Source organism: Diprion similis, chromosome 10 (genome assembly GCF_021155765.1).
Source record: "Diprion similis isolate iyDipSimi1 chromosome 10, iyDipSimi1.1, whole genome shotgun sequence".
Lineage (NCBI taxonomy): Eukaryota > Metazoa > Arthropoda > Insecta > Hymenoptera > Diprionidae > Diprion > Diprion similis.
The window spans coordinates 7,469,419-7,491,840 of record NC_060114.1 but is presented as its reverse complement, the minus strand read 5'-3'; the positions used below and the strand labels follow the sequence as shown (position 1 = coordinate 7,491,840).

General features: G+C 35.7%; 1 protein-coding gene, 2 long non-coding RNA genes and 1 pseudogene across 6 annotated transcripts; 1 reads left to right on the top strand and 3 right to left on the bottom strand.

Annotated features, from left to right (window-relative positions):
* Positions 1-532: 532 nt before the first annotated feature.
* Positions 533-4,460, bottom strand: LOC124411681. The gene is made up of 3 exons (XR_006929699.1): positions 4,320-4,460; positions 1,094-1,096; positions 533-544 (listed from the first exon to the last, which is right to left on the bottom strand). It is a non-coding gene; the product is annotated as an uncharacterized LOC124411681 (long non-coding RNA).
* A 109-nt stretch (positions 4,461-4,569) lies between these two features.
* LOC124411680 lies at positions 4,570-4,948 on the bottom strand. The gene is made up of 2 exons (XR_006929698.1): positions 4,756-4,948; positions 4,570-4,658 (listed from the first exon to the last, which is right to left on the bottom strand). It is a non-coding gene; the product is annotated as an uncharacterized LOC124411680 (long non-coding RNA).
* Positions 4,949-5,357: 409 nt separating this feature from the next.
* On the bottom strand, positions 5,358-7,401 carry LOC124411407 (annotated as a pseudogene).
* Positions 7,402-11,204: 3,803 nt separating this feature from the next.
* On the top strand, positions 11,205-21,132 carry LOC124411026 (choline-phosphate cytidylyltransferase A-like). 4 transcript variants are annotated; one of them, XM_046889851.1, is made up of 9 exons: positions 11,205-11,348; positions 13,469-13,693; positions 14,527-14,635; positions 15,527-15,643; positions 15,996-16,147; positions 16,885-17,106; positions 17,570-17,749; positions 18,219-18,358; positions 19,706-21,132. In XM_046889851.1, exons 2-9 carry the CDS (start codon positions 13,574-13,576, stop codon positions 19,893-19,895), a joined length of 1,230 nt encoding a protein of 409 aa, XP_046745807.1. In that variant the 5' UTR covers positions 11,205-11,348; positions 13,469-13,573; the 3' UTR covers positions 19,896-21,132. The 4 variants fall into 4 exon arrangements, with proteins under 4 accessions (XP_046745807.1, XP_046745809.1, XP_046745805.1 ...); XM_046889853.1 differs by having other exon boundaries at positions 13,462-13,693; positions 17,570-17,737; XM_046889849.1 differs by having other exon boundaries at positions 13,462-13,693.
* Positions 21,133-22,422: the final 1,290 nt, after the last annotated feature.

Genomic DNA, 22,422 nt, shown 5'->3' with positions numbered 1-22,422 from the left:
ATCACTATCTATCAACACTGAGTTAAGATCGATCGGAAATCGGCGGTTTAAAAATAATTAAAAATTATTGAGACACAATAAAATGACTATAAAATATCTGAATATACACTGGAACATAATTATTATTTTCATTCACGTTGATCGGTATCCATAATTCACACTAATTTTGAGCTGAAGATGAGATCGGTTACAAATCGACAATTATCTGAAGACGGTTCAAAAATACTGCGATACGATAAAATGAATATAGAATATCTAATACTCTCAAAAATTATTATTCTCGATCACCATCTATCAACACTGAGTTCAGATCGACCAGAAATCGGCGGTTAAAAGATAATTAAAAATTATTGAGAGACAATAAAATGACTATAAAATATCTGATCATACACCGAAACATAATTATTATTTTCATTCACGTTGATCGGTATCCATAATTCACACTAATTTTGAGCTGAAGATGAGATCGGTTACAAATCGACAATTATCTGAAGACAGTTCAAAAATACTGCGATACGATAAAATGAATATAGAATATTTAATACTCTTAAAAATTATTATTCTCGATCACCATCTATCAACACTGAGTTCAGATCGACCAGAAATCGGCGGTTAAAAGATAATTAAAAATTATTGAGAGACAATAAAATGACTATAAAATATCTGATCATACACCGAAACATAATTATTATTTTCATTCACGTTGATCGGTATCCATAATTCACACTAATTTTGAGCTGAAGATGAGATCGGTTACAAATCGACAATTATCTGAAGACAGTTCAAAAATACTGCGATATGATAAAACGAATATTATATATTCGAAACTCATCAATTTCACTCACGATGATCAGTATCTCCGATTCACACCGAGCTGAATGGCTGAGCCTTATCACCACACTCTGATCAATATTCCGTAACCTCGCACTTCGCACTGACAACAAGCATATTACCAGAGATATTACACCTTCAGAGCTCGGAGCTAGAATGACTGATTTATTGAGTCTCGAAACTAGCGGCGTCAACTTCGGCTGGCTCCGAATTCGTACCCTGTTCTTAGCGGTCTGATGTTTTTTCTTCCATTTCATACAACTATCTGCGCGTCTGTCAACTCCCTACCCAGTTTCTACACTGGTTTTTACATCTGCGTTGGAAGTCCGATTAACGTAAGAGGTTTGGAGTAAACACACCGGGAATTGAAGATTTCCGTCACTAGCCGGAAGAAGGAAATACTTGTATAATAATTATCTTTTTTCTTCTTCAGCTTGATTTTCGTTTTTGCTCAAAATTTTCAGTGTCACGATAGATTTTCTCATCTTTCATCCTAATCGCTGTCAATCGTGTGATGTTAGATGTCCAAAATTAATTTCACAGAAGAATTAATAGATTTTATTTCATCTGATTAGATCCATATTTTGTGGCTATCTTGGATAGATTGGATCTGTTTATGTAGATCTAATTAGGTCTTTGAATTTCATATACAGTGCACTCTCCCAATAGGACCGTTAAGGGGCAAGAGGGGAAGCGATTTTCCACGAATCCGAGGCCTCCCACCAGTCATCGTAAAACTGAAATATTTTAGTACAAAAAAGGAGTAAATAACTATAAATAAACAAGTTATGATAAATAATATTCATTTCTAATGGTCTATTTATTAAATACCATGAATAAAATAATAATAACTGTAACGTTACACAATTTTATAATTACAAAAACAAAATATTAAGTTTTCACTTTTTATACAATATTACAAAAAAATTCGTAAAATATATTCATTTAAGGAGAGACTTTGGTGAAACTTTGAAAATCGTTACTAGAAGTCGTATGAAAAAATCTTTCCACCGATTGGGAGATTATCCTTTTATAAAAAGTTGATGTCACACCCGAATCCGAATTGAATATTAGACTCTTGCGTATTTGTTGATCATCAAGTGTTGAAAACGTGAGTAATCCAGTATTTCAGCTATCAAATTTAATACATGTAACTTGATTCACAGTTTGAACAAATTCATTCCAGCTTTCTTATTTACAGGTTGAAAAAAACTGCGCGGAAGAAACTGAGAATATTAATTTCTTAACGAACCTAATTGAATATTAAACTCTAGCGTATTTGTTGATCAAATATGTAACTAATCTTTGCATAAATAAATGAATAATAAATCAGCAATTGATAAAAACTTTTTATTTAATTCATCTAAAACGTAAGTAATCTCGTGCATGAAAATCACAACGTCAGGAATGATTGTTAGGTAAATTTGACCAAAACCCAATTTTGTATAATATTGTAATAATCACGTGATAAACGGACCGTGTTAAAACTGGTGTTTCAAAACGAAAAATGCTCTTAGCACTATCCCAAGCAATTCCGTGAAGAGATCACGTTGGATGCTGATAATCATCCGTGTTACCTTCAAAGTGACAAAGGTAACACGTCCAAAAGTTCAGACAATTACGTAGTCGATAATCAACGTGTTTTACTTCATGCGCAAGGAATTGTTGACAGCGATAAGCAGAATCTTCTTCGATCCATCGAGTTCCTCGCGTATACATCTTCATCCCAGGAAGTTAAAACTTTTTTTCATTACATATGATATGCCGTGACCTAAAAATTGGCGGAAGGCTTTTTTTATATAACTTTTTTAAACCGTATAAAAGTTAAAAAACAAAATTTCACCGAAGTCTTTCCTTAATAATTACTCACTGATTCACCAAACGAAACCTGAATTTACTCACTATATTCTACACATTTAATAATTCTTCTTGCCGTACTTTCTGGTCTGTCTTCGTTTGCAAATGGGTTACTTCTGCGAATGAAGAGTAATCGAACGACGTCTTACCTTTTCAATACATCTGGCCTTCGCAAATAGAAGAAATTTATGGTACAGATGTCTGCGTCTTATACCTGATTTAGGATTACGAAGGTCATTGTACGTAATAACATAAACAAACCCCGGTTGGCCAACGATGTTAATTCATTTGTTGTCAAAGCGGGGAAGCGGTCCTATTGAGAGAGTGCACAGTGTTCAGATAAAATTAGATAGAGACGAAGTTCGAATTTAACGAGATCGATTCAGATCCATAAGTAGATCGGATCATATCTACTATTTTTTTCAGAAATTGAGGGTTTCTCTAAATTTTGACTATCATTGCAATGCAAACGTGATTCAAACTCAAATTATTAAATTTCACTTTTATACACGGTAAAAATGGTCATGAGATTACGGGAAGTCTGACTTCGAAGAAAAACATAAGTAATTCGACGTCAATCATATTACAGAGATGGGAAGTACACATCGCGTTGGTATTTCCCGTAAGAGCTTGACGATGTTTCCGCAACGATGCAAAGTATCTGACTTACGCTGTTTTTTATTTTCCAATTCATCGGAACTGCGTAATATATAATCTCGGTTTTTTTTTCACTGGAGTAAGTCGTAATTCTTTCGGACAAAACCGGAATTTGTACGTGCGTCGGAATTAATAGTTAACGAATGAAGTTGATTTCTTGGATATGAAGATCGAAGTATGAAAACAAAATTGTTAATTGTTAACCTTTCTGCCCGAGTGATGGCTCCCCATAACATGTTTATTATCATAACAGTTTGTTTATTGAATCTGCGTTAATAGATAAAATTTTATGATAATATTTTTATGCCTATTTAGTCTCAAGGATGAATCCAATGCGATATTTTTTCCCAAACTTAAAAGTAAAATCTGGAAGTATATTTGAAAAGTTGACGAAAATTCACTTGATGGCTGTTGTTGATACAAGTGCCATGTCACTCAATCGGTACAAATATTTGCAGCCTTTGAAATTTGAAATTTATGACACTTGTAGCAAAATAAACCGAAGAATTAAACCTGAGCAAGAAGCCAAAGAAAAATCCGGTAACGTTATTCAATTTGTAATATCGTACATTGAAAAAACTCAAATTGCTCAGAATAATCGTTCTGAGCTATTTTTTCTTTATTTTCATGCAAAATTCTAATTTAATTTTTTTTTATTTTGCACGTTTTTGTAATTTAAAAAAAAATATTCACATCATAATAGTATGTATATTAGTTAAATCTGATATTATTTAGGCATAGAGGAAACTTACGGTCTGGTTATAATCACGTCATATCTCCGTCGGTACAGAAGTTGAGACGCTACCCTACGATTACAGAAGTATCACTCAACTGTTCTATATCTTCTTGTAGGTTGACGCTATTTGCATGACTCACAATATTACACATTTCTAGAAAAATTTCTCGAGAATAAAGAAATTTATTGTTAGTTATTGTAATAGTTCGATCTAGGTGTGAACTGGAATGTGTATCACTCGATGATCGATTCGAAACATAATGTTGCATCGAATTATGCAGTAATACAATTCATGGTAATGTTCAATTGTAAATAACGAAGCATGGATGATGAAGTGATATCGTTAAAGCTGATGATGCAATCAATTCGCTATAAATACATCAAGTTATCTTATTCGTCAGTGACAAAAGTATACAGTGTAGATTCTCCTCCGATCCAGAGGTAGTCAATAAATCGATAGGTGCTATTGGCAATCGAAATTAACTGTCTCGACATCGAATTGCCGGTTTGTTTGATCACTTCGTAAAACGGTACCTTCCTGATGATTTTTCAGCAGTGAATCGGAGTGGCCAAACTCCTCCAAAAATGAAATTAAAAACAACCGATTAAAGATATCTTGTTGCAAATATTCGAACACTCGCTATTAGAGAGAGAATTATAATCGGCTCATTCACCACAATCCGGACTTCCGCCATGACCGAGATGCGGTCACTGTCCATTATCGTGTAGATTCTATGAGCAATCATCAGTATTGTGCAATCAGTGAATCTCCGGCTGATGGTCTTTTGTATCAGAACATCGGTTTTAATGATTGAAAATTTGATGTAACTGATACTGGTGACAACAAAGTCAATTAAATGTACCGGATTTAGTTATCTTACTACCATTTGTAGCTATACCATGTGTCCATGAGGAAAGTGCGCAGCTTATGCGCATGCGTCAACTGGGTCGAATTTTATTGGCTGACAGTTACCGCCTGATTGAGCAACCGACGCAATACCAATCGCGACTGTCAGAAAATGTCCCTAGGAGCCCACCATGGATGTTTTTAAAATTTAAAATTGTATAAAATTGAATTAAATGGTTAAACGTATTATCAGCACCTGAACGCTGATCGGCTATAATAATTCAGATATTGAAAAGCGTTATGTTTTAAACACTAAGGCATACATCTATCTATATCTAAATCTGTATGCACTATGAATCCAAAAATCAATGAACTCCATCAAATAAAAAGTTTCAATAGAATCAATCGAACTGTGCGATCACTTTCAGAGAAGAATTCCAACAATAAATACACACGCGTATAAACTGTATGAAATTGATCAATTGAAAATGCGAGCAGTAATGTAATCCTCGATTAATAAATCAAGAATGCGTTCGAAGATGCGAGATAAAGTTGTCGCATTCATCATCGTTTAATAAGTGAATAATTATACCTTAAGAGCCGGTGGCTTGTCCTCGACGTACCTCATCGAGACATTGTTCAATATTAAATCGCCTTTCAAAAGCCAAGTCGACACAGGAGTGTTGCTACTGGTGAAAGGTCCCTCCTTGAGCAAGTCATGAGTGTACTGTAGAACTCTTTCGACGAACGTCATCTGTGAGATGACCCTTGCACCCTGCCAGACATCGTACTGAACAAGGCCGGTCAGTATCAGCGATTGAGAAATGGCCAGTCCAACGGAACCAGGAAGAGCGATTCCTACGAATAGTGAAGATTCAAGAGCATTCCATATTCGAAAATTGGGATTAGTCAGGCCAGCAGCAGAGATTCAAAATCTGAAAATATATACAAACCATTATCCATCAGGATTGAGGAGAGACAAACACAGGCAATGAAACTGCAGGAAACGAAGTCAAAAATGAAGCCAAAGGCGTTTGAGGCGACAGTTGAGGTACCAAGCGCACGTCTGGGCATCTTGATGACGGTCCAGTACCCTTGGTATACTTTATTCGACATTTTTCCAGACGCTACTTCCTCATCTCCGATGGTCTCTTCAACACTCTGCTAATCCCAAAAATTTATCGTTTGTGCCTGGAAAAAACCCACCGAATTAAAAATTCTAGACTCAAAAGTCAGTGTGGTTTCAACCAAGGTTATTGTTTGTTGAATCGACTTATACCTTTCAATCCAATTGGTAAGCGCAGCTGACAAAACAGTGAACAGCTTCGTTGTTTTCGTCAGACTCCCCGGAACCGAAAATGTGAAAATTCGATTTAACCAGTGAATCAAGAGTCCCTTGATGTTCAACTAAGTCCTGAAAGTACACAGCCTCTTGAAGATGTTCCAGCCACACTCCGTTCCTCACTAATGTGGATCATGTTGAGCGTTCGCGAGTGAAAACAACGACAGTATCTACTTTCCGGAGACATTGAAGCTGATGAGTGACGAGGATCCGGGTTCTTCTTTCGTGAATCGACTGATGCACTCTTCAAGCAAATGGCAAGCAGCTTGAGAGTCAATTTCACTCAGAGGGTCGTTGAACAGGCACAGATCGACGTTTCCGTAAACCGTTCTGGCCAAATTGACCCGTCCCTTCTGCCCTCTGGAAAGAGCCGCTCCTTTTTCCTCGACGAAGCTCAAGTCGTCCTGAGGAAGCTGGTCAAACTCCTTTAGCAACTCGCATACTCCAGTTACCTGAAACAGTATCGCCATGGTTTACAACGTATCCACTAAGCATATTGAATGCGGAGTATACTCAGCTAGTCGAAGTTCAAAAAACTGACTGAGTAAAATTGTCTTGCACCCACCTCCTGGTACCTTACCTTGTCAAACGGCTGACCGAATAGAATATTGACCCCAACTGAGCCGCAGAACAGTCAAGGATCTTTAGACTGGCGTATGAGATGCGGATGTTCCGTGTATCCTTGACCATGGTTTTCGACCCATTTCCACCTGCGAGTAGTAACAGTCTTCGAGCTCTGACCAGCAGCTCACCCAACACCAGATGAAGCAATGACGATTTCGCAGAATTGACTGGACGACCAGAGTGCACAGTGCCCGCAGTGCAGTTATAGTCAAAGAGACCTCGCAAACCGTCGATGGCAGCTGACCGTGAACCCAGTTAGCGGCCATCTTACACATCTCGATTCCAACTCCGTTTCGTGTTTGCTAAACCGGAGAGTGGATTCTCTGTGTGATATTCGAAAGTCCATTCTTCTTGATTTCGATTGTAACGGGTAAATTTTCTGTACGCTTGATTTCATCAAGTTATAATAGAAAATTTTGCGAAGAGAATCGAGCAAAGCTAACTTACGTTAAATATGTTTTTCAAGTTTGGCGGGGTACCTGTAAATTGACCATTAGTAGTACTCATCGTTGAGTACTATGTTGAAACCACAAAAGTCAATTAACCGTCAGTTTCTCCAGACACGCTGACTTCACGCGCCAGGATAATGACCTGAGGAAAGCAGATTGTGCAGGAGAATTGTAGAATGCTGAACAGACTGGCGAGAACGACGGTGATTTGAGCTGTGACAGAATTCTCTATGATGATAAACGTTATCAGGGTGTTTAATAAAGCATTAATAAAGCGACAGTGTTTCGGAGAAAGCCATTACGTCAGATAGAATCCTTTCAAGTCCGAAGTGTAACCGATGAGTTTTACTTTCAGGCCTCGAACCTTTGACATTATCGATTCGAACGGGTTTTTCCACAAATACATGTTCACTGCCCGAGAATAAAGAATGTTGACCCATTCAAACCCGCAATTAGAAGAATTTTATAACCGTTACAAAATAATCGGTTTTAACGAAATACCCAACATCAGTTCACTCATTAGCACGCGATCGTCCGTATTGCCGCAATATTTATAATTCTTTTATTCTATTCTTCGATTCTATAAAATCTATGAGCCACACCGAGAGACAGCCACATCACGTATCCTATCAACATCACCTGTAATCAAAAAAAGGCTTAAAATAATTAGCAGCGATCTTTATAGGCAGGAAAATTTGATTTCTTTGATATTGGGATCCTTAAATTCGTAGGACGCCATCTAGTGGTAAATCTACTAGACCAACCGTCCCGTATTTAATTATAAATGCAGTTTTTGTATGATATATTTTATTCTACATCGATTAAATGTCACAAAATAAAAAACCAACAGCCTACGCGATGTTTTTGATGCATCTATAGCTACACAATTTGTCAGAAACGATCAGGTGTTACCCAAATCCGATGCCATATTGCCCTAACCTTACTCGCAATAAAGATTTCAATATTGGCGGAAGTTTTGATCTCTGAAAATACTTGCGATCAACTTTGAAAAAGTTTAATAGATTTGTTTTAATATTTGAAAGAGTTTACGTTAATTTATCTGTCTTATTACCCGACTTTACAGAAAGGGGAGGATTATTTCGCAGGGTAAGATCGACGTATCAGTCTTTGAATGTCCAAAAAATATTAAAGATGTGAGTGAATTCATGTCTATTTTCATCTGTATTGGCATTATCCAAATATGGTGAAGAAATACCGGGACCATGTCAAATTCGCAACCCGTCCAGAGGCGGTGTTGTTAAGGAAAACGTGATCGATTCGAAGAATCTGTAGGAAAAAATGGAGAAAGAATTAACACTTGAAAATACTGAGGTCGACAAGCAATTAAGCAAGCTTAGCTCATTTATTATCAGCATATATTTGTATATTTGTATATTTTATCGTAAACACAATGAAAATCGTATTCTAATCTTTCTTTATCTATGCAGTTTATTTTCCAACGATCAATTAATTTTACGAACACACCTCGATGGCTTACGATGAATAACATCAATCAATCTTGTCGCACGCAACAATGCACTATCCTCATTCACACAAAGACATATTTTATAAAATGGGATGAGGAAAAATATTCTCGTGGAATTCTGTATTCAAGGTATAAATTTGCAAGCAAAGGAAATACTTAGAATTTCAATTTTAACTTTCAGATGGTTGGGAAAATATTCCGCAACGCTAAGAAAAAAGAACACATAGGTTCCGCATCAAAATTAACGAACTAATAAAGAATTTCATAAAAACAATTAAAAATATGTTGACCACATGGATTTACTGTTCAATTTACGCAATCCTTTATTCATTCGAAACGAAAACTTTGCGCCCTAGCATCGGGTGAAAAAAATATTGCGTTATACCAACTCCGTGGCTCTAATTAAAAATAAAAACACTTTTGATTACAAATTTAATTAGGTCAATTATTATCTGAAAATTTATCATAAAGCGGTTACAATTGCTCAATCCGGTCATATTTCAAAAACATTTTTCCACATTTCGTAGTTTTTCTCAGTTGCCCTCTGAATAACTGAAAATTATGAGTTTATGATGATTTTGAATTTCTTCTGTTTGTGAATTTTAGTATCTCTGCAATCAAGTAGAGTCTGAGTAAGTCGGAAAAGCAGGAATATAAAATGTTTCCCAGCCGCTTTGGCGACCGTTTTAAAGGACGACTACTTATATAGAGATCTTCTAGCGAGTGATAAGAAAATCAGTCACCATTTCGATCCAAAGCGGAAATGTAGAACGTCTTTGATGTCAGAAAAAATAAAGAACAAACACTCCTCCCTCTGTTTCCTATCACTATCTTCTATTTATATGCCGTTCCCTCTGCAGTTCTCTCTCTCTCACTTCCGGTTCTGATTAACTTTGAACGCTTTTTCCGCAATTACTCCGTAAAGAGGATCACATATATAGTAGAGATCAGTGATACCGCTGGATGAGCGCCATCTTCAGGGGATACTTCTTGTCATTTTTGAATGAACATTTCATTAGCAAGCCTCGATAAGAGGTCCATTAATCTTCTATTTATATGCCGTTCCCTCTGCCATTCTCTCTCTCGCTTCCGGTTCTGATTAACTTTGAACGCTTTTTCCAATTACTCCGTAGAGAGGATCACTACAATACCGCTGGATGAACGCCATCTTCAGGGGATACTTTTTGTCATTTTTAAATGAACATTTCATCAGCAAGCCTCGATAAGAGGTCCATTAAACTGTTGGATGGTAAATCACGTAAGTAAGTATGTCGGTAAGATAGGATGGTATTGGTAAGCGTAAATGATCGCAATGATCATGTTTCGAAAGCAAAGGAAACGACAATTTTTGTTTATATAACAAGCCAGTTCAATTTCCTGTAATACAAATGCTGATTGTGCATACATACTACGTATTCAGTTAGGACATACATACAACAAGCGCAGAAGTGACGCAATGTTACTACAAATAAAATTTTGAGATAAAAATATATAAGTGCATTGCGTTAATAATAATGGTTCAAATCGTTCAAATACAAGAGTAAAGCAATACATTTTTTCAGTTTTTTGATATTGTGAATCAGAGCAAACCGTAGTCCTCATAATCATTTAAAAATTTAAATTCAACGGCCGCGCAGTAAACCGTGCCTAAAGCTCATAGTCACGATGCACTACATAAATATGTAGCAAGACGTAAAAGCTAACAGCATATCTATATTTTTATCTATATTCTATATACATATACATATATATATATATATAATCAATAAACAGACAAGGACTAGAAGACGATGTCACCCAAAAATTGGCATTCCAATGAACACGCGCTACGTCTTATCTAACGACCTTGAACCAGACCGTCGGCACATGACGACCCAGTGGGCTGAATACAACCTGCAGGTATATAACCTATAAGTGTATAATATGAATACATTACTCATATTTAGATACAACTTGCGTCATTTTGTCCACGATGATTCACGAATAGATTCATTCGTTGGTAGTTGTGTCAAGCGTGCGCAGTTGCTCGACGGACGAAAATTTGGGTTTGTAAAGATGGGGGGGGGGGGGGGGGGGGACAAACCAACCGATCGCATCATATGACCGAGATGCACGAGAAAAGAGATACGTCACACATCGATACACGCCCACTGAAATATATTATTATATTTCAGTGTACGCACCGGCCTGCACTGCCTGTCAGTGTTAGGCTACGTGTAAGATCACCGTAATTCCAACGTGGCGTGCGCATCGCGTACGCGCATCACACGATATTGCCAGTGGCGCAGTTTCGTGTTGATTCTATGGCTCGAGAATTGAGCGAAGCGTACAACAAGGCAAGATGGAGGGGGGGGGGGGGGGGTTAGTAGAATTGAGGGGCAGAACAACGGCGTCTGCTAACCAACTGCCAGCTGCTGTGTGTGTGGCCAGCTGATAATGGGGAACGATCCAAGCTGCATTTGCGGTTTGTGTGTGGTTTCCGCGAGGGCTGAGGATCGCAATTTTTTGTCAAATGAATTGTCAGTGGTGAAAAAATACAATAACAATTTTTATAATAAAAATGCAAAGAAAAGTCAAACAAGATTATGTATATAAATAATTGAATGAAAAGGGGAATTAAATCGATCGTTGAATTATACGCGGCACACTTCTCGATCCACAAGATTTATACGTGGATATATTGAAGGAAAAAAAAAAAAAAAAAAAAAAAAAAAAACCGTTAAGGAGAAAATCAGTGACATATCGACGTGTGTCATAATATATCAACCGCACCAAAGTCCAACGGACGTATCCTTTGTCCACCGTTTTCGTATCCTATATCCTCTTCGTTTCTCTCCCCCTCTTCGACGGGCCGGAATCAGCTCGTCGATTCGTCTGCCTCCTGACCTCTCCTAGTTCGTGACTTTAGACAGGCGAATTGCTGTGACAGCGGCTAGAACAGCGGCGTGTCCCAGACGTCTGCGGGTTCAGTTGAAGATTCGATACACAGCAGCGGTTTTATTTTTAACGAAATTATCGGCGGCCGGGTTTGTCAGTGCAGGTTAGAATCAGTGCGCGGGGCCTGTTTTTTTAATTGAAAAATTCAACTGGACAAGGATATTGGCGCGGTTTGCAGCAGACGCCTTATTCCGCTTCCTGCCTCTCGTCTGCTCCTGATTTTCACACCTTGATTCGGGGCTGCGTTTCTCGCTCGATACGTCATCACCGGCGGCGATCTGCAAGTCCGCTTTTCACGAGCTTGCCGCAGTCAAACAGATTCGCCATCGTCACGTTCTTGGAATCCGTCGCTGTGGAAACGCGAAATTCCAAACTACGAGAACGGCTTAGCAGACGGTGAGATAATCGGAAATCCCCCGCTGCAGACGACGCGGTTTGAAATTTAAAACGCTCAGGCTTATCAGGGAGTTTCCCATTTTTGCCGCCCACTTTTATCCCCGATTTGCTCCCAAGGATTCCACCCTTGTGATTCCCTCTCTTCTGTGTATCGTAGAGACGTTGTGCGAATCCGATTTTAGGTTATTCCACGTATGACGTATGCTGCACGTGTGTGTACGTGTTTCCGTGTGTGGCGTGATACTCGGACGGATAACTGGCGCGCGGGAAATTTGAATTCCGTTACAAAGTTTTCTTGTTCTTCCGGTTTTATTGTCCAATTCTTTTACATTCTCAGTTTCTTCTCATCATTTTCTTCATTTCATTTATATTCTGATTCAAAATTTACACTTCTAACAATAAATTGATCTTCGATCATCTTCTATGTTTCTATCTTCGCTGTTTCTCTTTAATTGGTACGACCTTTCGTCGATAATTCTCTATTTCTTTGTATCAATTTCCATCTTGTTCATTAGATTCTACATTTTACTCTTTATCAACTGCTGTACGTGTTTGGTTCTATCTTCTCATTTTTGTTCCTCTTCTTTTGCTTACATTTTTCTTTAATCTTCTTTCCTTCTTTATACAGCTTCCTCACATTCTTGTTCCTGATTTCGTAACGTTATTCATCTTTTCTTTAGTCTTCTTAAATATGCTTTAAATTTTTGCTACCTCTCTCATTCTATTTTTACCTATTTTAGAGTAGCCAATGACTATATAAGAAAGTTGGAGAAATCAAAGAAATAAATTTTACATCATCATCGCCAAACTATTGTAGATATAGAACCGGCAGTTCTGGAACCAAACGATAAACACTGCACGCTTGTTCCCTGGTTATTTTTACATTCCAAACAACGTAGTGATAACAGCCAACTAAAATCCTCAGGCTTGTTTTATTGATTAGTTTTATCTGGCTTATCTTTACTCCGAGTTGATGACAGTATATGAACAAGTAAAAAAACTTTGTCCTTCGTATTCCAAAATGACGATAAACGCCAAATAAATGACAGAGGTTCCCGCATTCTTTAATTGAAATTTTTTTTTGTCTTTAATTAATTTAATACTCACCGAACAGATACGTTGCAATATAAAATTGAACAACAACGTTTTTTTTAGCGCGATTATTGAATTGCGATAATTGTTTACTTTTATTTTTCCTGTTCAATACAAGATTCAATTATCCATATTTAGTGTATCTTGGTTTTGTCTCATTCTTTTTTTGAACTCGAAACTTGAATTCTAATTCTTATCTTTACCAAATTTCCAGAAAAAGCAGATCGTAACGTGCAACGCATGCAGAAAAGAGTAGCGAGTATTATCGACGACGTCTCTCTAACTTGAAGACAACCACGACGACCACGAAAAGTGTAAGATGTCAAGAAAGCGAACAAGAGAAGAAATGATGCTTAATAAAGTGTCATTAAATCAAAAAAATCATCGCAATGAAGTCAACGACGCTTCTTGTTCCCGAGAAGATTCGCCTGCTCATCCGGTACGCAATTTTGTTGTCTTTCAAATCTACTCTTACTTTAGTAATTCGTGTTCTTTGTTTTTCTGCTTTTCTTGAAAATCACGTTTTGTATAAAAATTAAGGAAAATGAATTAAATAGAAGAACCGAACTGATTTACTATAGATGTTATCATTACCAAACGCGTAGATGTAATACACGTGCGCATAGATATAATATCGATTACAGTATCATTGTCGTAAACCGATTTCAATTCCTCTAAATCAGATCAAGAATTAAACCAATTGGTTCGAAATTTGAATGAAACTTCTAGTCACAAACAAAAAAAAACACTAGATTTTCCACGTTTCTTACTTTGTAGAACGGTCGCGTATGAAGTGTCTTCAACTTGTCAACGTATTCTTACCCAATAACGAAACAAACAAAAACTGCTATTGGCACAGTCTGAATATTTAAAACAGTCACCGTTGCAGTCGCTATTTCGTCTGTTTACCGAAGCTGGTTGACTAGATACATGATACACGCATTCCAAACACGTGTCTGTCGAGTTTTATTCATAGCCAACTTTTTGCGTTGTTAGATATTGAGCGATATGTATATTTATCTGGCAATAAAATGATCAACGGAAACAATATTTAATATGTTCGGTTGATCGTCGTCAGATTCAGACCTGCGATTTATTTCCCGGTATTATATACACTCTTCAATTTTCTTGTTTATTCTCTCTCTCCCTCTTTTTTTCTTTGTTTTTTCTTCTCTTCTCATCGGCAATTATCTATGAATTTTGCGTATTCAACTGATCCAAAAATAATTTGATTCTTTTTTTTGCTGTTTTTTTTTTTTTTTTTTTTTGTAGTCCATATGCAAGGAAGCGCCTTTCAGTGACGAGATCGAGGCGGAAGCTGAAAGAGAAGCTTGCGATTACTCAACTCGTATCACATTGAAAGCGGCGAAATCTGGAAAAGGTAAACATTCTTGATACTATCCAAAATCGCTCTTCTTTTTTCTCTGTTTGTTTATGTTTTTTGGAGAAATGAAATCTCACGAGGTTGCGGAAGATTTTTCAAACCCTCAATAGCTAAAAACGTAGTAGATTCTTTCAATTTCATGTGATAACCGTTTGTTTTATTCAAAAGACTATTTTCTACAAATTCACTCGGACACTTTCTTTATCGTGCTGGCATCGTTGAACGTTATATTTTATAACGTTGCACAGATGTTGATTGCAATTTCCAAATTGCAGTATTGAATTGACTACTCGAAAAGGAAACTTTGGTTCAGTAAATTTGTAAAAAATACTTTTTCACTAGGAAGTGAAATCTAACGAATATACTAAATTGTCAACAATTGGCAAGCAATTCGAAACAAAACATTGATATCTAAACTTAGAATTTTCAGTATTTTCTATTTTTATATTCTCTAAGAGATTTTCACAGCTTAAGAGTACAATGATTTAATAAATATTCCATGTACAACTCTCTCGTAATGAAAATAATTAAAAGTATCGTTTTTTGGACAGCCAACCTCCTTACTAGATAAAGAAAGCAGAAAATCCAGTTTGAAAATTTTATAATTACCAGCATCTATAAATTGTAAGGAAATCAAGTCGACTCCAATCCGTTATGATTCATCACCACACTATTTATTCTTATCTAAAATTATCATTTGTGTCAAAACTAAAAACCATTAACTTCATTTCGACTGTAATTAAGATCTAGAACAGAGCGTTGAAAATCCATTTCGATAAAAAAACGAAAAAAATAGATATTCTATCTTTGATTGGAATTGATGTGAGAATAACGAAATGTTTCTCCTATTTCCTCTGAGTTTTTGACGGTTTCAATTTCGATTTTCAGCACCCAGAAGAGTGAGAGTATACGCAGATGGTATTTACGATCTTTTTCATCAGGGTCACGCGAGGCAGCTTATGCAAGCCAAAAACATATTTCCGAACGTCTATCTAATCGTCGGAGGTGAGATTTTTTTTCCATCCGGACAAAACGTGTGTGTGTTTTTGTTTACTGACTGCGGTGGGGGGAAAATATGTTGTAAGATCAAAAAATTAATGGTGTTACGATAAAAGTTTCAACGACGCAAAGATCCGTTTGACAGAATCTTTAAAATATAGAAAGTCCGAGTACAGGAAAGTCGAAACGTAGAAAGGTAAAATATGGAAAACCAGAATATACAATTGTTAGAATTATGCTGTATTGAAGATTATGGATTTTAACCCGTCTGATATCGAGACCCGTCTGTTTTCTGATCTGTCACATCTGTTGCAATACCTAAATATATTTAAAGTAATCTTTTTCCATTCCGTCGCAGTGTGCAGCGACGAATTAACACATAGTAAAAAAGGCCGAACGGTTATGACAGACTCTGAGAGATACGATGCTGTTAGGCATTGTCGTTACGTCGACGAAGTCGTTAGAGATGCACCGTGGGAATTGGATGACGAATTTTTAACAAAACACAAGGTAATAAGTTCGTTCCAATCGACCACGTCATTTTTTATCACAAAATGAGTCGACATTTTCACGCTTTTTGTTCGGAAGAAAAAATAATTGAAATCCAAGAAAGCATCTTGGAATCCAAAAAAAGTTTTAAGTATTTCTTATTTCATTTGATATAAATTATTTTTTTTATTTTTTTTTTTACTTGCAATACCTCGCATTGACTGTTATATATCGGACATTCTATGCGAACTCAACCAACTTCGCACTCGAGGTCTAATTGTAAGTTTAAATCTCGATATCTGACACGAGATTTTTGAGAATGTATTCGGATCAAATTAACGACCAAAGACATGTTGCTTTTGAAAAATCATAAGTAAAACGAATTTACTCAAAAGAAAAATTTTTTAAATCAGGGTACTGATTTGGAGTTGTGACAGTTGCATGGAAATAAAATTTTTTTAAACAAAATAGCAAACGATGAGTGTCGGACATTGGTTGAGTTGACGTAGAATGCTTCATATGTACCTGAAATAAAGTTTTAAGTAAACTACTTTCGTTGAAAAATACTTTTTTGTAACGATAACAATTGACTTTTTTCCTTCCGCAAAAGCGAACAAAAATTGGATTACTTTGAACATATTTTCGGTTTGAATCGAATGAAAGGATTTGATAAAAATATGTGTTTTCATCAGCAACAAATAACTGTTTTTTCCGAGTGTGACTGGACAGTATTTTTAGTATGATTTTTGATTTTTCAGATCGACTTTGTCGCCCATGATGACATACCTTACATGACCGACGATGGTTCGGATTTGTACGCCTTTCTAAAGCGGAAAGGAATGTTTGTGGCAACTGAGAGAACGGAGGGTGTTTCTACCTCCGATATCGTTGCAAGGATAGTAAAAGATTACGATATTTACGTGAGGAGGAATTTGGCAAGAGGCTACAGCGCCAAGGAACTCAACGTGTCCTTCCTAAGCGTAAGCGATTCAAATCTGAAACAGAACAAGGGTTTTTAGATCCAGAGAATCACCTCCGAGCATTTTCGGATGAACTTATGGATCAATGTGTGTGTGAACAATTTTTCAGCTGATGATATCTCGAGAATGAACGGATTTTAATGATTTTGATCTAGTCGTCACGGTTATTTAACATGAGAACTTGTTACATTTCAAATTCGATCAATCTAACGATTATCGAGTTATTTAAATAACGAGGGAGAAAAAAAAAAATTTATTTGCTGATATTTTGAGGATAGATGGAAGAATATTAATCGATTTTTGGCTCTTCTTAACGTCGAACTGGTTTAATCTTGAATTCCATCGATTTAGCAGCTACTTAAATATCTATAGAAAAAAAATCATCCCATCATTTGAATAAAGATCGGATCGTGAAGTTTTAAAATTCAAAATTTATAATTAATACGCTCATGTATTGTTTCAGGAAAAAAAGTTCCGCCTCCAAAACAAGATAGATGATCTTAAGGACAAGGGTAAAAGGGTGATGGAAAATATTGGCGAGAAGAGAGTAGACATGATAAGTAAATGGGAAGAGAAATCTCGCGACTTTATTGACGCATTTCTATTGCTATTCGGAAGGGAGGGTCGTCTGGTTGGTATTTCTGTATGGATTATTTACTTCCGCACTATTTACACCCTAGTCGTGATAGTGATATTAATTTTCAACCAATTGTACGAATCGGTCTTTCCCATTTGAATACATTATAAATAAACCCCAACTTACGCAAGCTATACTCAAGCGAATCTCATTTTTACAAATTGTCTTGCGAAGAACGAACAAACATGCGGAAAAAAAGTAAACTAACTAAACATCTACCGAAACTATCAAAGAACAATAAAAAAATACTTGCAAATAATAATAAAGAATCGTGTTTATTTTATTTACTAATATTTTTTTTTTTTTTTTTTTTTTTTTTTTTTTTTTCTTTCGTGATTTTCTGTTTCGAATCATTTTATTATTATCTTTATAAAATTTCTGCTCTCCTTTTCCTGAATCAAATTTTTGGAATTTGAAAAAAGCAGAAACCGGCAATGCCTTGATTGGTTTTTCACTTTTTGTTTTATTTGGACAGTCGACAATATGGAACGAAAGTAAAGGGCGTTTAATGCAAGCCCTTTCGCCACCAGCGAGTCCTAAAAGAGATGGAAGTCCCAGTAGCAGCAGCAGCGGCAGCAGCAATAACGGAGGAAATAACGACGACGATCAGACAAGGTACATCGAAGCGTTGGAGTTGATCGATTGACTGAACAGAAGAAATGGATTTTGGAAAAAACAATAATGAAATAACAAATAACTGCAGAGCTCATTTTGAACGCTTAAATTGCTATTAAATCGACAAACTTATCGCAATATGTCTATTTATCTTGTCTGTCTACTATCACAGCTCACTTTCGCTACGTTATTGCCAATGTTTACACGCAACTATTCTCATTGACATGTCTTGATACAACTCACCATGTTCCACCTACTACCTAACAACAACACCACTACTAACACCCGCAGCTTGTTATGATGTTCCGTTAGTATATATTTTTTACAAACAATTGGTATTGTAGGATTTGTTTGATATTGTATTGTGGTCGCTTTTTCGTAGTCTGCTTGTAAATAATATTGTTTTGTCTCAAAGATTTGTTGTTTACTTATACAGCTTTTACAAATGCGAGAAAACTTGAGAAAGTTGAAAAAAATTACAGAAATTTGGGATTGTTATTAACAATTTGGAATGTGGAGCGGGTTCCTTTACAAAAGTCAGTAAACTAAAAAGAATCTATCTACTGGTTGATTACCTTATTCGCATATTTGAAGATTTTATAATCCCGAAAAACTAACACAGTTAGGAAATTTAATGTGAAACCTTACATCTTGAAACGAAATTTCAGACGGTAGCGAAATGCTTGTTAGTGACTTTGAATTACAGTAAAATAATCATATCGCATATATTTACGTTCGCTTAACTGCACGAATTAGTCAATTAATTATTTTCACTATATGCTTACTTAAGAGCCAACCATACTTGTTTCTTTTTGCAACACACGTAGACACGTACAAGTGATCTTCGTGAAACAAATTCTCCGTTATTAGAATTTCGTTCAGGGTGAAATTATACTTGAGCAGCTCTTGCCTTCATTTATTTTCGTATCAAATAATACTCGATATCCAAGGAGCTCCGAAAACCAGCGTAGAGCCGAAATAAAATTCGAGCTGTGTTTCAACAGCTGCCATTTTAATTCTTGCACCCAAATCCGGAACCGTCTAACCAATATCGTCAAAAACAATGTATTCTTAGATTATGCGAATCGAACTGAAGAAATAATTTTTGCATGAACATATTCACTGCGTATCCTTTCATTTCCATGAATTTAGCCTGCAAAAATCACTTTTATGGGGCTATATTGCCAGAGATAAAACAAAAACAAGTATGGTTACTCTTAACGAACTGTTGATATGCCATTGCAAACTGTGAAATGATCACAGTTCAGTACTCGATTAGAAATTATTTCCAAAAACACTTTGACTCCGTTTCTGATTCCACCTGATCCTGGTTTTCTTATTTTTCAGTCCTCCGCCAAAGAAGACGGGACGTTACGAATTTGCCTTACATAACAATCATTTCACGAGCGATGATTACAGCGACGACGACGATGACGACGACGTTGACGATAATAATAAGAACAGCGACGTCTTCGTCGTCAAGAACGAAGATAATGGAAATGGTGATCACGCAACGTCTGGACAAATTTCCAAGTAGCAGTGAAAAACACCTTTGAGATTAAATCTTACATAGTAGACTTTTACATTTATATAATCTTTTCGTTTCTTTTCTCTTTTTTTCGCATGTATCCTTCACCCTTATTTTTTTCTTCCTTTTACTTGAACATTTTCATTATCTCGATACTTTGATCAGAATTCACATCTGGAACAAAAGTAAAGCGTGAAGAATCATACATCGAGAATAAACTTTTCGAAAAATACAATATTAGAAGAAGCAAAAGAAATAAGAAACAAACGCAATTCACTAGCACCCAGTATACGTCTTGTATATAAACAGCATCGCCACGTTGTTGCTACTGTTGTTGTTGATGTTAATTTATTATATTTTCGTGTACAAAACATACCAGCTGTAATAATATGTGAATATTATTTTGGGTTTCCTTCCCTCTTTTCGTTAAAAATTTTATTTCTATAATTTAAAACCGTGCGTTTGTACAAAATATGCAGACAATAATACGAGAGCAAAGTTTAGAAAATGAACAAAGAATAATTTTTTGCTTTCAACAAATTTAGGATTCCTCTTGGTTCAAACTTGCATTGGATTCTTTTTTATTGTAGTCACTTCACCTTTTTCCACCATCTATTCTTACTTACTTAGTTTCTTATAATATTTGGATTAATGCTTTCGCTGATTCGTGGATAAACGAGAACGAAAAACAAAACATTGAACGCCTAGAAAAATCTTGTGAAAGAGAAAGTATGTTATAAGTAAAAAAGAAAACCAAGGGAAAGGAGAAAATTATTTTACAATTTGATATTATTAATATGAATAACATTCATGATGATAATAATAGTAATAAAAATAACGCAGTGAGTGAATCAGCTTTATAATTATATAAGATTCTCTAGGTAGTCCCAAGTTATGAGCTGTAATAAAATGAGACATTGAGAGATGTAGGGGGAGGAAAAGAAACAGAGATGAACTAGTAGAGAGCGAGAAAGGGAGACACAACGAGGGGGAAAAAATAGGTACGTAAAAGTGATTATTTACAATTAAAATATACACACGTTCCGTTTTCGGGCGATATAATTATTAATTTCCTCAGTTTTGTCGTATGCCTATTATATATAAAGTATATGCAGTATAGAAGTTGCGGGGCGAATGAAGTTTCGTTGGACGTGCGTTTTGAAAGAAAGTAAAAATAAAAAAAAAAAAAAACGACCACAAATGCAATATGATTAGAAAAAGGAAATGTATGTATATATATATACATCTATATATATACGATGTTGTTAGAGACATCGTTTGAGCCCTGCTAATTTGTATTTAAATTTTTCCGTCGAGAAATATTGAACGATAATAAATAAGTAAAATTACTGCATTACGTGGTAATGAATTATTCGTTTCAAAATTAATTTATTTTAATTCTAAATCGTGATTATTAACAATATTATTATATTATAGTATAGGTAATTTAATAATTCTCTCAAAGCTATATATATTTATTCTCTCGTTATGTAATATGTATAAAATAATATACGTATATTATATGTGTACACACACACACACACATTATACATAAATTTTATATGAAAAATTTTCATTCATCCTGAATCCCTTTGAGCACAAATATGCACGCATGCCTGATCTTGTATATGTTCAGAAAAACTTATGCACTGTAATAATAATAATAAACCGACCAAATTATGATGCAGTAATGTTGAAAATATTAATAACAATAATATCAGAAATTATAACAATGACAATAATTCTAATTCATACAATATCAGTATTATGGTTATTATGAATTATAAACATAAATGGGTAAATATATATAGATTTAGAGTATTCGTATATGCAACATATATAGTACATGGATAACCGTAAAATATATAATAGTATAATTAGAACGACTTCGAAACACCGTTAAATAACAGATCGTGCGTCAATGCAGGATAAGCGTAACATATTATTACTGTTCAATTACTTGTCCATAAATGCACAAGGTACGTAAATAACTGCGATCCTCGCCCAAATGCAAAGAGGTCGTTAATTAAAAATTTTAAGTATACAGGCTATTGTGTGCATTATCATTGTTAACATTATGATTATTATTATTATTATTATCTTACTTTTATTTACACTCATATCTTATCAAGATATATCTGTAATACCATCGTTAATTGTCTTTGATGCACTCGTGTGTGATTGCAGAGATTGCAAATTAAGAAATGGAAATAATAGTTATAACAATCGTTTAGATAGCATAGAATATATTTCTTGAATGTGGAAGAGCATCCATTGGCTAGGCTGTGAAGATCGGCAAAAGGAGACGGTCAGGACGGAACGTCTCATTTCCTCATGTACCTGCGAGTTGGCCCTTTTCCCTTCAACCCCATTGCCGATTCTTTCCTAAGCTGTTACTCTCTATCACTCCCTACGGACGAGCGTATAATGACGTTCGAATTCGAGGAACCCTCGTTTGTATCCCAACGTCGGCGGCATGTTCCGTTACCGTTACGAGTGGAACGGTTTAAACCGAGATTACAGTAAGCGACTCGTT